The 18,101-nt window shown below is 38.7% G+C and overlaps 1 protein-coding gene and 2 long non-coding RNA genes across 3 annotated transcripts; all 3 read right to left on the reverse strand.

The window, feature by feature from the left end:
• Positions 1 to 1,532: 1,532 nt before the first annotated feature.
• Positions 1,533 to 2,021, reverse strand: LOC121051351. The gene is made up of 2 exons (XR_005805506.1): positions 1,862 to 2,021; positions 1,533 to 1,767 (listed from the first exon to the last, which is right to left on the reverse strand). It is a non-coding gene; the product is annotated as an uncharacterized LOC121051351 (long non-coding RNA).
• Positions 2,022 to 5,268: 3,247 nt separating this feature from the next.
• LOC112190473 (ESCRT-related protein CHMP1B) lies at positions 5,269 to 6,231 on the reverse strand. Its single transcript, XM_024329902.2, has one exon. It carries the CDS (start codon positions 6,076 to 6,078, stop codon positions 5,467 to 5,469), a length of 612 nt encoding a protein of 203 aa, XP_024185670.1. The 5' UTR covers positions 6,079 to 6,231; the 3' UTR covers positions 5,269 to 5,466.
• A 1,304-nt stretch (positions 6,232 to 7,535) lies between these two features.
• On the reverse strand, positions 7,536 to 11,853 carry LOC112185215. The gene is made up of 6 exons (XR_005805505.1): positions 10,913 to 11,853; positions 10,078 to 10,178; positions 9,887 to 9,940; positions 8,507 to 9,091; positions 8,251 to 8,378; positions 7,536 to 8,045 (listed from the first exon to the last, which is right to left on the reverse strand). It is a non-coding gene; the product is annotated as an uncharacterized LOC112185215 (long non-coding RNA).
• Positions 11,854 to 18,101: the final 6,248 nt, after the last annotated feature.

Raw genomic sequence — 18,101 nt, forward strand, 5'->3', positions numbered from 1 at the left:
CATCAAGCTCGTGGAGAATCAACAAACACCAAACACACTTGTCGATTCATCCTCTACCAAAAGCCGAAGAACAATCACCACGTGATACCACTCATGGCCCAAACTCGATCAAGATAAAACTTCTGCACCCTTATTTGATCAACCGTCACCTTCAAATCTCTAACACGACAAGAAGCTCAAACTACAACCGTTCGATTCAAGATCAAGTGCTCGCCACCCTTGGATCAAAGTAACGTCGGAGATTGAATCAGAGGAAATTCTTGTGAAAGAATAACTACAAAGATTGTAACCCTCAGATCATTAATATAAAATATATTATTTTGTAGACGTGTCCTTTTTCATTTGTTGCAGGATTTTCGTGTTTACAATAAGGATAGAGAATTTTGGGACAGCGGATTTCCTCCCATGATGATCTCCAATGGGTAGGGGTCATCATTTGGCCCTTCGGCCCTAAGCCTGCCCCAAGCCCGCCCAACCCGTTTGAGCCAAGCCCAGTTGGGCCCTTAAGGTCAGCCTGACCTAGCAAATCGGGATTTTCGAGTAGATTAAGGTTAGCATATTTAAGCCCTAGCTCGACCCTGCCCGGCCCTAAATAATGTTGACTTTAATTAGGCCCGGCCCGGCCTGACCCTAAGCCTTAAAATTTAGTGTAGGACTGGCCCTAGCCCGACCCATGATGACCCCTACCAGTGGGTTTGGTAGTGTTACGCGTAGCGAGAGCAATTTGGTAGTGTTTCTTTTTTTGAGAGCGACAGTGAACTCGAATAGCATTTTTGAGGCGCGATGGTGGCAGCAATCCATGGATCGGATCGTGTCAACGTTCAACTGAGGTCTAAGCCTTTCAATATTTCCGATCATTCTTTTCGTTTTGTCTTTCGGAATCAGTCTCAACAGTCAATACAATTAAGATTAAAGGAAAGCAACCCCTCTATTTCCACTGTGGATGAAGGGAAAACAATGTTAATGGGGTTTGAAGGGCTGGGCACGGGCCGGGACGGGCCGGTTACTGACTGGTACCGAACCCGGTACCGGAAATTTTATTCGGGACGGGACGGGACGGGACAACGGTTTTTCAAAGTTAGTACCGAGGGTACCGAAACCGATCGGGATCGGGTCGGGCCCGGGCCCAATTCGGGATACCCGATTCCTTTTTTTTTTTTTTTTTTTTCACACTTGAGTTCTTTAATAAATATGTGCAAAACTGCAAATTGCAGATTATGAATTCAAAGTGCAGTAATGCAGATTGCAGTAATGCAGTAATGCAGATTGCAGTAATGGCTGTAATGCAGTAATGCAGATTGCAGTAATGCAAATTGCAGATTATGACAGAAAACAAATGCAGTAATGCAAATTGCAGATTGCAGTAATGGCTGTAATGCAGTAATGCAAATTGCTGATTATGACAGGAAACAAATGCAATGTGCAACACAGCAAATAACCAATTCAATAGACCAACAATAAGTTCAATAAATGAATAAACACATAAACCAATTCATGAATTCAACAAAAAGTCCAGCAGGTCTTAAACAAGAAATTAAAGTATGAAATAAGAAATTTAAAGTCTACAAACCATTACATGATAAAAACTAGTTAACTACAAGTCTTGAAGTATTAAACACATTTGAAAAAACCTTCATCAGTTCATCACACTCAGTCTCACAACCTCACAAACTCATTAGTCAACATTTACCACTGCAGCCTTTCCCTTCCCCTTTGCTTTCGGGATTGTTGAACGTGTATTTCTGCTGGAGGCAGTGCTCTCATGATCTAAGTAAGCATTTAAAGTCAGTAATAGAGAAACCACACGTAAGAAAACAGAAAACAAAAATTAAAATTGAACATTTGAAACTGATCAAGGTACCTTTCTCAGCCTGCTCATAGAACTCTGTGTTCTCAATTGTAGGCTCCTCTACCTCTTGAGCAACAATATCATCTCCCAACAACCAATTCTGCATGCAGATTAAAGCCTCCACTGTTTTGTGAAATATGGCCGACCTTGAAACCTCTAATCAAGCTGTACAGGAGTAGACAATCTTTGATAAGAAGAAGTGACTGCGGATTTTAATGGAGAAATAGAGGAACAAGGTAATAACACAGTCACAAAACAGTGAAACACACCTGAATTGCTTCAAAGAAGGCAGTGCATTTATAAATGCATTTGATGAATCAAATGCTCTCATGTATTGGCGATATGCAGATCCATTCTGGAAATTGAAAAGATTTCTCAGCATTGGATCCGAAGCGACACTTAAAAAGAATGTCAGAGTAATTGATGACTTTGTTTACCAACTTATCAGGAGCAAAAGGAAATTGATGACAGGGGAAAACTACGTTGTAAGTGAAACTAATATATATATATATATATATATATATATATATGCTACATTCTAATGCTCTACGTTTTGTACACGGTTTATTTAATTTTGCTTAATCCAAATTCTTGAATTTCATTTTACTTTCCAAAGAATGAAAAGGAGGATCTACTGTCGAGGTTCCTAATGGAAAGCGGAAAGGAGCCAGAGGAAATGACTGATAAGTATCTAAGGGATATAACTCTGAATTTTATGTTTGCTGGCAAAGATTCCAGTGGAACTACACTCTCGTGGTATGCTATGGTTTTGCAATGGGATACTACTTATATTATGGTTTTAGAAGACCCTGATAATTTATATATATGCTGGGAAAATCAAAATAAACATTGTACTAAACTGGATAGCTCTATTTGTATTCTATATAGCATTTCAAGACTCGAGTAATACTAATGTGTTTGTGATTTTCGGCTTCTCTAATTAAGGATGGGAGAGCTGCAGAGACAGATGACATTCTTCCTGATGGATACAGAGTAAGAAAAGGTGATGGAGTGTTCTACATGGCCTATGCCATGGGCAGAATGCCTTATATATGGGGAGAAGATGCTGAGGATTTTCGACCTGAAAGATGGCTCAAAGATGGAATTTTCCAGCCTGAATCTTCTTTCAAATTCGTCTCATTTCATGTTGGTCTCATTTACTTCATTTCTCTTGCTTTATATAATATCTTAAGCTGTCTAAACGTTGACTAAAATAACTTCACCATGCCCTGTTTGCAGGCTGGTCCTCGGATTTGTATAGGGAAGGACTTTGCTTACCGGCAGATGAAGATACTATCTGGAGAGCTTAGATGAAGAACGATCTGGAGAGCGGAGGGTCGAAGAGAGCGATCTGGAGAGCGGAGGGAGAAGAGAGCGATCTGGAGAGCGGAGGGAGAAGAGAGCGATCTGGAGAACGATGATGAAGAACGATCTGGAGAGCTTAGATGAAGAAGTGAAGAACGATCTGGATTCTGGAGTCGAGGTCTTCGTTAGCTCGTTGCGGCTAATGCCTAATGGAGTCGGGGCCTTACTGCCAATCCTTATGCCGTTTAGTTTAGGTCAAAATACCTCGATCAGGTGTGGTCAATATCTGTGTTCTCACATATACTACCCAATCAAAATTAACCAAGTAATATAAATAATTAAATATTTAATTTAATTAATTTAAACGGGACGGGACGGGATCTACCGGAATCGACTGGGCTAGTACCGGTACCGGGCCCGTTTCTACGGGACGGGACGGGACGGGCCCAAATAGTAAATTTCAGATTTTGGTCCCGGCCCGTACCGGCGGATTTCGGGACGGTTTCAAAACGGTACCGGGATTTCGGTTTTGGATGCCCAGCCCTAGGTTTGATGCCCCATGTGGAAAACTTCACCAAAAATTTCAGATCTTCGATTTTTCAGAATAGTTCTCCAATTTCACCTAAAAGATTCTTCAGAGCTCCAAGGATCTCCAGAGGCTTGTTCAAAACACTTACCATTATAAAGCTTGCCCAAAGCAAAACATACATGATGCTGAGCTCAGAAGTATACAAAAGCATTTAGAGCATCATCATTTAAACATGCATCACCATCCCCAACTCGGATCAGATATTGACTCGTATATGCATCTTCAAATTTCAATCTCAACAAGAATGGGTAACTCATGAATCAAACCAATCACCAGAGATGAAACACAAGAAACCACTCCCTTGGAAGACATGTTGATGCAAGTACGAATGCAAAACATTAATATGCAGGACCCGACAAAACTAACTAGAAACCGAGTTACAAACAACAGTCAATCAAGTACTCATAAATCACATTCCCATTATGGCGACCAGATTTCCTATCAAACATGAAACCCAGGTTTTAGAAATTGACCAACGGATCGTTAGAGAGGAATCCAAAGATAAAGAGAGAAACAAAGAATATCACTACTATGTAAACAAATAGCTGGAGAGTAAGCATTAGACAATCTCCAAGTTTCTTTTTCGGAAAAAACCCTATGCACATCCCAGAAGAATTGTAGGCAAACTATCATCTCCCATCCCACACAAGGCGATCCATCTTTAAACATTGTGGTGTAGGACTACTTGCCATGCGCAGCACTTATTGGCTGCCTAGCTCACACTATCACAGACAAATAAAATATCAACCTCCACCAGTTGACCAGACACATTGTTTACGGACTTTAAATATACCACTAACATCACAGAAATCTACAATCCACAACAGGTTAACATTACACCAAAACACACTCAGGTTTAAGAAGCAATTAAAACAAACACACCCACACTCGAATCTACAATCTGATAAATGACCCCATGATCAATATGTTAAGCAGTGAAACCATAAAACAGAATTCCTTTTGACCCACGCTAGATGAGAAGATTCATCTCACAAAACTAGACACTCATAGGACATAGAAACCAGTATGTAGCAGTCCGAAAGACCAGCTCAGTTAACAGATCAGCAAGGTTGGTGGATTAAAACGAAAATATCGTAGACATCATCTTATGAAACAGGATGAAGATCTCTGACCACATGTACATTACTACAGCATAGTCTTATATGCCATACAGGTCAAATGACCTCCTTGCTCAACAAACCTAAAACCAATTCACTCCCAATTACAAAAAACATAACTCAAGACTGTTCCCTACAATGACTGCACACATTGGTATAATGTATAACAAACAATAGAAATAATATATTGAAATTCACTCATCAACTGAACCCATCAAATTTCAAGTAGAACTTGAGCAAATGGTGTTAGTCAAACTAACAAAGCAAAGCAGCAAAATACAGAATGCAAGCAAAATTTGCCGTACAGACACACATTACCGATTTCCTAGTTCCACTAAGCCTCCAATAGAAGAAAACAAACCCGTATGTAAACATACCAAATACCATATCCAATTCAAACAAAAACATACAGATTCAAGCACCTTGTTAAAGAAAATGATTAAAGACACATATGCAACACAGCCCACATAATCATGTCACCGCGAATCAATTCGACAATTATACACAAATATCAAGTTGTAAATGGTTCCAACACGAATCACAACTCATAATTCTGCAAACCAAATTATACATCAAATTCGCACCGCACCGATGACATTCCCTCATTAACCTCTAGCCTTGAGCTCCGCCAGCCTCCTGGAAAGATCATCCTCATCGACCTTTTCAGCCTCCTTGGAGGGCACGGCATGGGCCGCCGGCTGGGGCAGGCCCACGGAGACCTCAAGCCCATAGTCATCGGCAACCTGTTGCATGAGACTGTTAACCTCACCTTCGGGAGTGGAAAGCGAGGTGGAGCCGGCCATGGAGCTCTCCATGAACTCGGCCTGGACCTCCATGTTGACGAACTGCTTCTCAAACGAGTCCATGGTCTCCGACATCTTCTGGAGGTTTCCGGTGTTGAGCGAGGACTCGAGGGATTTGACGATGTTACCCATGGACTTGTTGATGGTGGACATCTTGGCCTGGGTGTCGAGGCGGGCGACGACGGCGTCGAGGCGGGAGGCGAGGCGGAGGTAGTTCATTTGCTCGGTGCGCTTGCGGATGGCGTTCTCGGCGTAGATCCGGGCGCCGTCGACGTTGCCTTTCTCCATGGCCTTCTTGATCTTCAATTTCTCGGCTTTCTCTTCCTTCTCGCACTTTCGGGATTGGCGCTGGAGGGATTTGGAGGTGAATTTCAGCTCCATGATCTGGTTCATCAGCTTCTCCGTGTTGCCCATGGTGGTCGAATTTGGGGGATTTTTGATTTTCTAGGGTTTTGGATGTTTTGGTTTTTGATCGGAGAAAGTTTGAGACTTTCGAACCAGGAGAAGATTGAGAAGGAGATATTAATATATGCCAATTTTACGCGGACGTCAACGAGAAGAAGTTTCCGAATAATCTCCCCTTTCTTTTTCTTTTTTCTTTTTTCATTATTTTTTCTTTCTTTTTTGCACTATCTGTCCCAATTTTTTTTTTTATTTTTTTTTTATTTTGACCTCTATGTCGATAATTAAATTTACAAAACAAAATGTGTGACTTATAATTAGGTCCATGCACCGACCGCGTTGGACTGAGACTTTAATGAAAGCAGGTTCCACTCGAGGTATTTGGATCGATTTTTTGTGTCCCAATTTTTCAAATTTGTTATCCCAAAATTCACACACTTAAAAGGAGACGAGATGCATAATTGTTTATTCTAGTCTCACTTATCATGGATTTTTGCTTGACAAATTTTAAAAATCTCACTTTATAGGGGCACTTTTGATCGGAGTTGTACAGCAATGATATAGTCAAGGGTAGAGCATAAAAGCTTCTCCCCTTAGTATGAGTAAGCAAAGACTTGACCCAATAAACTTCGAATGACTGAAAATCTTAGAAAGCATGATGTTGTGTTCCTCCCAGCAGCTCATTGCTTATTCACGACAATGAACTGATTGCGTTCAAGCTTTCAATAAAGGGTTTGGCAAGATGCATGTGGTGTGGGAGCTAGAAAAACATGATTTGTAGTGAAGATGAGAAATTTACAAAAGCCAAGAAAACTTGACTTTTGTAATTCACACTTCCTAATTTATAATTCACACTCCTTCTTTTCGTTTTTGGTCAAAGTTCTCATAAAAAGACAAAATTTAAGTTAATAAAGACAAATTTAAGCTACCAAAAAATGAAGCATGGAGTGAAGTGGATTGTAAAATGGGGAGTGTGGATTTCACTCCCCTACTTAAATAACTTGAAATAGAGGAGTGTACTACAAATTTAAGTTTCCTTCTGAACCGAGAACTTGAAGAAGAATCGACCACCATGTTCCCTTATTGAAAGGCAATATTTCTAGCCTCATAGAGAAGAGTGTACCCATCAACGCCCTAGCATCGATCTTCTTGTTCATCGAGAGAACTAGCTACTACCCCCGCGCGATGCTGCGGGTTTGCATTTTTCCCCAATTTTTGTATGGTATATTAACCAACATTTGTTCAAAAAATGACCATTCTAACTGAAGTTCCTAAACTCTAATTGCAAAGGTAGTTAGCTATTAACAAAATAATCTGCATTTATACTTCAAACCAGTTACTGAATTACTTTACATGAGATTATCAAAGGTTATCATCCTTTGGTTCGGCTGTTGATGAGAAGCTCGTTTGGTCCTGATTCTGGTGCGCTGCCATTAAAAAATGGGGTAGTCAGATAAGAGAAGGTTGAATGGAGCTGCAAATTCTGTTCAAATGATAATCCAATGCACAACCATGAAAGCAACAACTATGAAGCTGATAACAATTATGCAAGCAAACCGATAACTACAAAGCTAACAGGAATTTAGTCTGAAACCAATTCACCGGAGCATTTCAAAACAAAAACTCAGTATGAGAAGAAAAATAAAGACACAAATAGATGAGCAATCCAAAACAAACTCAGACCCAGATCCCTGTTCTTCTTTCTATATTACCTGCTATCAACTGATGTCCTGTCTTCTATGTTTGAAGCCTCTTCTCCAACACCGATTCCTCCTCTTCTGCTTTCACAATTTCTCTCTATCTCTACACCTCTTGTCAAATAAATCCAGATCGATCACTCCTTTTTTCCTTTCACAGTCTGTCTCTGTCTCTGCACTTGAAACAAATAGAATCTCTCAAAAGTGGCAACACAACAACCTTGACTTCATGGGTTCAGATCCTTGACAGACGCTCCAAGTATCGTCATATATTCAAGCGACCTGTATTTTAAAGAAAGGCATGTAGATTAGAGTTCTGATCATACCGCGCTAATAAATCCTCCTAAAACATACCATACAATAGCAACCATTAGAAAAAGGAGTACGTTTTGTATTATTAATGCCAAAGTCTACAAATCTATATACAACTTCTATTTGCGTAGGATGCATGGTGTAGGAAGGTTCTGGGAAGTCATGTAAAATGTACCTTAATAGTCTTTGCATCAGAAAAAATTTCAGAACTCAAAACTTTAATCTGCTATCTGCATAAGCATCCTTTGTATTTCTCAAAGTCTTCCTATTTCTGTCTCGGTCATGACATTGGAAGTGGGATCCCTGCAAACACAGATGATGAAAATGATGAAATTAATCCATGATTTTGTCCCATTGGAAATGATGTTGTTAGTACCAAGGTAAACATAACTCGATCTTCTCTATAATTACCTTAGTATATCTTAATTTACCTTTTCATGATGCGACTGTATGTTATCCACCAATACTGAAATTCACAGAGGGATTTTGAACCGATTGATACATATGGCGAATGATGTCTGAAATAGAGAGGCAAGAACAAATAAAGTTACTGTTGCACCAAACCACCAATACTGCCAAGCTAATCCAACATTCAGTATCATCCTAAAACTCGCTCTAACTCGAGCTCATCAAGAGCCTGCATAGCAGTTCAATGAATCTCATTCACCAATCTCCATGGCATTAACTGAAAATCCAAGGGATGCAAAAATTGCAACCAAAGTGGTCAGACAAAATCTGTCATGTAAGGCAGAATCCAGAAGTTTTATTCTACTTCACTTTTGAAATTGAAATTGCAAGACTGTAGCAAAAGCAATCTTAGTCATCAATCAAGGAATACATTCATATCAGATAGAATCAAAACTTCCCTGCTTTTGTTCATCCCAAACCTTCACAAAATCGATAAGAATATAAATCACAATTAAATTCAGTACAACCAAATCTAAATAACAAAGAACTAAGTTGAAAAAAAATTACCCCAGGAACACTTTCAGCCGCTTCAAAAAAGCTTTCCCTATCTGAAACAACATTAACACTGTCGGTGAGTATAAAATCCTAACAAATTCGGAGACCAAATCCAACAGTACTAAATATTAAATGTGAATAAAATCAAAGTAAAAACTTATGGTTTCAGAGTTTTCCATTAAAAACCATGAACTTAAGCATTTACTAAACAATAAAAAAGATAAAATTCATGTTTGTTGACAAACATATGAATTTGTAGTAAAAGATGAAGTTCTATCATATTGTTAATAAAAGAGCCTAGATAGAATCAAAGGTACATGCAACTAAACAAAAGATTATACAGGACATTGCATTAAAGGGATTATGATCTAAGCGGCCAAAATTTCATTGAAAATTAATGTAGCTTTGTGTGATTTGCTGGTTATTGCAATAGCAAACCAAAACGCTTGCATAGCTACAGCTTAGTTAATATCCCTGTATTCATTTTTTTGGTCTTACGCAGCTGTTACTTATGTTCAGATCTTATAAGTTCTTGTTTCCCTTTGTTAATAAACAGAGACACATGAGAAGCTCCCAACTAATAATCATCATCAGATTAGCCACAAAAGATTGGAAATATAATTTGATAATGTATATGAACTAAAGGAATGTAGAGCAGTTGAAATAAGGAAACAAAAAAAACTGTCAAAAGAGAAAAGCAAAGGAAATTAACAAAAAAAAAAATTCTACAGAACATTAGACTAACACATCAAATTAAAGGAAAAGAAGGGGCCACTAAATGCCCATTCAGTTGAATTTGAGTAATATGAAGTGATAAATAACCAATTAAAGAGATATGAACTACTTACCATTCCAAGTTAAAAACATCATGGCAAGAGGTGCTACTGTACACAATTCTGCACCTGAAAATGATGCTTCTGTCAAATCTCTTGCAATTTTTCTGCACATAGGGCAAGCAGTAGTATATATATTTTTTAAAGTATCAGGGAGAAGTCAAATTTTACAGAAGTTTATCCCAGGTTTATATATATATAGATACCTCAAAAAAAGAATCACAACAGTCCCTCTGCCATTGATTCTACCAAAGCGGTCTCTGAAGACTCGTCACACTTGTTGTATCTTGCAATAGTTTGTTTCATACTGTAAAAAGTTGGAACAGACATATAAAATGACTGAAAAAATTATTAAGCTTCTTGGTTTTATAATGTATAAATTCGTAAAGAGAGAGCTGCTTTGTGTGTCAGAATGAAGAAACTGACAATAAATGTATAGCTGAGTGATAGAAAATGTAAAGACCAAAATATAATTACAGGTATAAGGGGTATAGAAATGAGGGGTATGTAGCTGGCCTCCATCACATTAACCATTAAGGATGCTCAGTTCACTAATACTATTGTTTCTGACTGTCATCTAAGCTTGTTATTCTCCATTAGTCACTTGATAGTGTCTGAATATATATTTTTTTTTTTAATATCTACATATGGTCATTACATTCCTATCACTTTGCATACAAAAGTAACTGTGAATGACCTGAGGTAAAATATAGTCACCCTTCTAATGTGATTTTGGTATCTATATTCAAGCGCATCCTATTGTACATGTCGTATTAGAATGAATTCAGTTGGATCAAGTTTGTTTCTTGACATTCATAACCAACATGAAAAAAATGGCAGAAAAATAACGGAAGAATTCAGAATTTCAATCAAAAGCTCAACACTTATGACAAAATTTCAAAACAGAAACTAATTTATTTAAAGACAGCAAAATCTAAACCAGGAATACGGGTAGATCATTGCTAAGGAATCAGAACTGTAACAGTAAATGACATAATTCACAATTAATCAAGATGCAAGATCGCACATAAAGGATGATACCTTGAAAGCAGACTGAATAGATGAGCAATACAATTGACCTGGCTGCTACTGATAAACGGTATCTGCTGATCAGCTGCCAAACAAAAATAACTACTTTGGTTATAGTTAACTTCGTGAAACACAGCTTGCATCATGTTTTAGACATTGGTCCAAATAGCGATAAACATAGGTAGAAATTTTAGTGACTTTATTAAACAATAAACATAAACACTTTTCTGCTCGATTTTGACTGGAACTGATAGCGGAGAATTGAAAATAAATTGAAATCATATATCGATTACAGTAGGCATTTGTTAGATAGAACGATGAAACGAAATACGACGCTTACCGAGATTTTCCTGATCTTGATTTTGACTGGAAGCCTGTTGTCCGTTAACAGGAACTCTAGATAGCGATGGAGGCTTCTCGAATGCGATAGATTCAAACGTTAACAGCAGAAGAACAAAACCCAGATAAAAAAAAAATATCTCAAACCTTGGGATTCAACAGTGAACCAAACAATCACAAACAACCCAACAAATCTTTCACGAAAAAGACTCATCAAACCTACCTGAGTCCCTGGTTTTGATACTTACTGCAATAGCAGAGCCCAATTCCTAAATCAATCACATATACACTGATTTGAAGAAATCAGGTAAAGAGTTCACAGTGAGGAGAGCGAGAAAAGGGGACTGCAGGAACCAAATAGAAATTCGCAGATCAAAAGCAAGGAATGATTTGCAGGAGCAACAATCAACTCTCTCAATCTTGGTTATATGGCTAAAGAAGAAACCGACGCAAGTCAATTCTTTGGATGTAGAAGAAAGAAGAAACCTCCAGAAGCATATGGTATATCCAGGTTGGTTTTGCATTTCTGTGCGAGGAGACCGAGAGAAATTTGTTGATTCGAGTGAGAGCAAGAGCGATTTGGAATTCGTTGGCTATAGAAGAAAGAAGAAACCTCCAGAAGCATACCGTAAAAAAAAACGCATCTTCCCATACCTAAAGACGCATATGCCCAGCCAGCAACGTCTCAGCAAGCAGTACACACCTGAAATTATAATAGCAAACTAAGGGCAAAAGCGTCAATTCCTGTAAAAAGACCCATATGCCCAGATGACATCATCTCAGACAGCAGTTACTCTTGAAATATAACAGAAAAGCAGGGACGAAATAGTCTTCTCCACCCCTTGATGAACAGTAGTAACAGTGAACTCATCTTTCAATATATGTATAATATGCCCGACCGCATAGTGGTGCTTGACCATGTAATGTTCTATTATTGTTTATAGGTGAGATTAAACTTTGTCAAGCACAAATCCATGATTAGTGAGAATGAAATGAAATATACAATTCTGCATCTTATCTCTTTTTCAAAGTATGTATATATGTGAATTTTGGGATAAAAACTCAAGAAACTAAGACACAAAATAGACTCAACTCGACCCAAATACATAGTCCAACCCGATCGGCGCATAGACCTACTTCTAAGTCACACATTTTGTTATGCACATTTGTTTCAAACTTAAAACAATTGGCATAAATTTGTTTCAAAGGAAGAGTAGTTAAAATAATAGGACTATGATCCAAACCAATCATAGAAAGATTTTCCAAGGAATAAATTTATCCAGTTTACGATTAGCAACAACCCTATCCAACTTCTCAAAGATGATAGCATGATCTTTATGCATGTAGCGTAGTCACATTCATAGCAGACAAGAAATTTACAAAGTTCTGCATATAAATTTTAGAAGAATTATTCATCCAATATAATCCTCTAACTTGGTCACATTGTTGAAATCTCCCATTAGAATCCAAGGGTCATTATTCTCAGGTTTAAAATAAGTTTCAGCATAGAATCTGTTGGCTCGAATAGCTCAATATGGTTCGATTCACATTAGGAGCGTAGAGAGTTTCCATGACAGTAATCAAGGTGCCATTTGACAAGTGAAATTTGGGTTATTCCATGTGCTTGAACTAAACTTGATGGCCCAACAATCGTAGTCACAGAGAAATGTGTAGGCAACATCTCTAAGAATGATTGCCTATAGCGGTGAATGGTGTGCGTAGTCGCACTATCCGCAAGACATTGAAGTTCTCTAAGATTCATTCCTCAAAAGCTCAGAATTGAAATGAAGTCATAATGAAAAGGACTCGAAATTTTATTCATAAGCCAACAGTATACATCATTGTATCTTTGACTAAAAGAAAATCTAATTCGAAATTAGCTAATGCAAAACAAAGGTAGTCGTTTAATTTCTTGTGGTAACTCCAAAATGTCATGCCCCGAATTTTGAATAAATAAATTCAAATCCGAAACATGATAACTCAACTAATCTGTTCAAACGCTCAAAAAATTTTTCGAATAAACCACTCAACGACAAAATGAAATACAAATCTCAATTCAACTCAATCCCATGAGTCAATTATTACACCACCAAATAACAAAATAAAACATAAGGCTCACTAAGAGCATACACTATCAGCATTATAAAAACAAGGATTAAATACTTGTTACTCCTCAAACTTTTGCCTAAAAAACAGTTTAGTCCCTCACCTTTTAAATTAAACTAGATAGTCCTGATTCTCTCTAATTCTCATATAACAAGTCCAAAATAATCCAAAATGACTATTATGCCCCTCATTTTCTATTTTTATTATTATTTTAATTTTTTTCTCTATTTTTTTAATTTTCCTCCCCTTTTTTTATACTCTCTCTCCCTCCCTCTCTCCCTCTCTCATGGCCGCACGGTCTCTCTCTCTCTCCCTCGACCTCTCTTCTTCTTCTCTTCCTCTGCCATCACCGGAGACCACCACTTCCGGCCACCATCTCACCAAAAAGGGAGACCAAGTCCCATTTGGCAGACAAAGATCGAGGAATTCCAATTCGTATGTTGTGATGCGAGAAGAATTCCATCCTGAACACAAATTCAAAGCTAGAAAAGTATGAGCTAGCAAAAACCACCAAAAGCATTATTTCTTAATAGCGAATCATCAAACAAACCATTCACTTGATAAACTAACACGGCAAAGATACAATACAGTTTTTTTCCCCATCTCCAAATGCCTTCAAATGAATATTCACAGATTGACAACCAAGTTCCTTGATGAATTAAGACAAATAAATTTTCAATGTTTCAATGTTCAACTTAACGGAGATGGAATCATCGCCTCCGCCGCCGTAAGCGAAGAATTGGGCTTTTTGGGCTGTGGCTCCTTCTCCTTCTCCTTCTTCTCAACTGTCTTCCTCCTCTTGGGCCTCATAATGCCTTCCGATTCATCCGACAACGTCGGAAGCCCACGGCGGGTCCAGTCCTCTTCCTCACCGTCGTTGCGGTACCCTAGGTCGTCGTCGTCCTCGATGAAGTCCCTAAACTCCTCACGCCTCTTGGCGATGATGGTGTCGTACTCGTCCTCGTCAACCGTGTCGTAGATCGGCTTCTCCATCTTGATCTGGAACCGGTCGTCGGCGTTTTCAGATAGGCAGCCGCCTTGCTGGAGAGCTCGGAGGCCCTCCAGGGCCCTGGACCGCGCAGACGCCTCTGCACCTCCCGGTCACGATCGGTTGCTCGTCGCTTTGTTTCTCTCTCTAGGTTTTCACAGGCTTCGTTTTGATAAAAATGGTCTGGATTCGACTGGTGATGGTGGCGCTGTGAGTGGTGGCCGGAAGCGGTGGTCTCCGGTGATGGCAGAGGAAGAGAAAAAGAAGAAGAGAGGTCGAGGGAGAGAGAGAGACTGTGCGGCCAGGAGAGAGAGAGAGAGAGAGTATAAAAAAGGGAGAAAAATTAAAAAAAATAGAGGAAAAAATAATAATAATAATAGAAAATGAGGGGCATAATAGTCATTTCGGATCATTTTCGACTTGTTATATGAGAATTAGAGAGAATAAGAACTATCCAGTTTAATTTGAAAGGCGAGGGACTAAACTGTTTTTCAGGCAAAAGTTTGAGGAGTAACAAGTATTTAATCCTAAAAACAAATAGGTCCGAACTTAATACTGCTGCACTACACAACTCGATCTCCACCCTGATCGTCCTGACCTGCAGGATTAAACCCTACACCATGAAATAGTGCACTGGGATTACAAACAACAAACTCGGTAAGCTTTTGAAGCTTGTATAAGTAAACTCAAATAAAATGATTCTACAAAACATGCATAATAATTTCTCCACTCAAGAACCAATTTAAGCAACACAAAAACAACTCAACAATTTAGTACGCAACCATGTCTCTCAAAGAACAATAAAGCAAGAAACCACCCGACACTCTCTCTATAACAAATACGTACTCATGACTCCAAGTAACCTACATGTTACCCTCATGTCGTAAGACGGCAGACATACTAGAGTTCTAACTTAATCGTAGCCCGTCACCTAGCCAGGGTTATGGCAGCCGATATACTTGTTTCAATCATAGCCCGTCACCTGATTAAGGTTATGGCATCCGATACAATCAACATTATTATTCCATCCAATGCCACACCATTCAAATATATAATTCACATAAATATATATATCTATATATATATATATAGACACACACACACGTAGCTATCCACTCAGAAATGTCTACTAATACCAACTATAATTCACACGCACTAAAAACTGAGAAATTCATTTTTGTAATTAAAATCTTGTTTTTCCTTACCCATGGACAATATATGATCAAGTCCATATTATTTAAAACAAATATTTATTTTGATAAAACAATTTTCTCAATTTAGCGATTAAATGTAAAATAAAGAAATTTGGTTCATAAATGAACCATGTTAGATTTACTTACCTCTAATTCCAGCTGCGTCTTGTCTAACAGCTAAGATCACAAAATCACAAATGATCACCCAATACAATTCTGTCAAGCACCTAATCACATACGATCTCAACTTAGCATAATTCACAAATCACAATTATTCAACGATCCAATGGTCAGATCCTCACATATCGCTTTGAGGATCATCTTTACCAATTTATACAACGATCCAACAGTCAGATCCTCATAGATCACTTTTAGGATCATCCTCTCGAAATTATATGAAGATCCAACGATCGGATCCTCACGGATCACATTTTGAATCGTCTTTTCACAATTATACGAAGATCCAACGGCATGATCCTCATCCAAGACCACAAAAAGTCATCAGAACAATTCTACAATCAATATATCAAAACTACAATTCAATCAGACGGCCTGATCCTCACGGATCGAAACTGAAACTATCGAAACCGTAAAAAATCCTAACATAATCATACTATCTCCAAAAATTACGTGTTGTATATTGAAGTGCTCGTATTGACGAGTAGATCGTAACCAGGAACAGAAATTGTCCTTAGGGTGGCCGGAAGCCACTGCAAAGAGCCACCACGCCAACCACCGAGTTGGGCGGTAGAACCTATGCCAAAATCCTCCTCTCAATCAGTACAACAACTTTCACAACTACCATCAAGTCTAAATCCAAGTGAATAAGCCGGAAATTACCTCAACAGAAACTCGATCGGAGTTCCTGCCCAGTTTTTCAATCAGTTCCAGTTCTCCGTCCACGCTTCAATTAAGCTCAAGCCACTTGGAGAGCATTATCACCGTCTTCAGAGAGTTCCAAAATGGCTGGTGGCTCAACCTATGGTGGTCGGACGGTGAAGATATCGGTGTTGACCTAAAATTGGGTTTAGGATCAGGAACTGCTTGCTACGACTTCTACAGGCCGAGATAGGCTGAGTTGCTACCACTGATCGACGGAGGAGGAAGAGACGAAGCGAGCAGGCTTGGTGATGCGTCCAATGGTGGCTGGACAACGAAGATATCGCTGGGGAAGTGTACAGATTTTTTACCTTCATATTCTCTATACAGTTTATGCAATACATCCCTCACTTCATCGATCATTAGACTTTGTAAAGTTTGGTCTGCTTGCAGCTTCAGGAAGAAGAACTCAAGATATAACAGTTTGTATCTTGGATCTAAAACCACACAATGATTAGAATCTTGTTTAAATTCTCAAGATGCAGTCAATACTTGTCAAACTTCTTTTTCATTGAGCTTGCAATACTAACTAATAAAGGATCATCACTCATGCATTTCTCCATCTCACCCATGATTGTGCACATCCAAAACAAAGGCTCATTTGCAGTTACAAACTTTGTGGCACTAAATTTCAGGGTGGCTTCATAGCAAATTTTGAGGAACTTGACTAGCCTTGCTGCCTTATCCCAATCAGCAGCTTTAGGGGGCCATTATCTCTTATTTCCACCCACTCTCTCTTGGAAATAGTTCTCAAACTGTTGGTCTTCATCCGATCCTCAAGCCTCGCAAAGGCCTTCTTATACTTCACAGCGATATCCAACATAAAGTATGTTGAATTCCATCTAGTGCAGACATCTAAAGGAACAATTCCCCCCTTATGCTCAGTCTTTTTTTGAGCTGCACACTTCCTAAACATATCTAGCCTTGCCGGTGAAGATCTAATGTATTTCACCGAATTTGTAATGCCATCAATGGAGGAGTCTATCTCCTTCATTCCATCCCTGACAATGAGGTTTATAATATGACAGCAGCATCTCAAATGCAGAAAAGAACCTCCTAACACCAACTTGTCCCAATTTCCTATCTTCTCCTTCATGTAATCTAAAGCAACCTGATTTGGACTTGCATTGTCCACAACTATCGTAAAAACCCTATCAATCCCCCACTTTATTAAACACGATTCAACTAGCTTTCCTATGGTTTTCCCTTTGTGATTTGAAATCACACAAAAATTTAAAATCCTCTTATGCATCCTCCATTTTGAATCAATAAAGTGCGCTGTCAACACCATGAAGTTGATGTTTTGGATACTTGTCCAAGTATCCATAGTCAATGACACTCTCTACTCATTAGCAATAAGAAATCCCCTAATCCTCCCCCTCTCTGCCAAATACAACTTCAAATCATCCCTAGCTAGTGTTCTCCTAGAAGGTGACTTACATAGAGGCTGAGTCACCTTCATGAATTCTTTAAAACCTTCATTCTCAACAAAAGAAAATGCATTTCATCACGAACCACCATTTTTGCACAAGCTAACCTAGAAGCACGCTTTTCATAACTCACAACAATTAAATTACCTCCACCTTCTGCGCTGTCAAAGGTCAGAAACTTTTGCTTCTTGTTGGGGACATAAATGGGAGGCTGTCAGCATTGGTAGAGCAAATGGTTCCTCATTGCTGATGTGCTTTTACTTCTA

The sequence above is a fragment of the Rosa chinensis genome, chromosome 2 (genome assembly GCF_002994745.2).
Source record: "Rosa chinensis cultivar Old Blush chromosome 2, RchiOBHm-V2, whole genome shotgun sequence".
Taxonomy (NCBI): Eukaryota; Viridiplantae; Streptophyta; class Magnoliopsida; order Rosales; family Rosaceae; genus Rosa; species Rosa chinensis.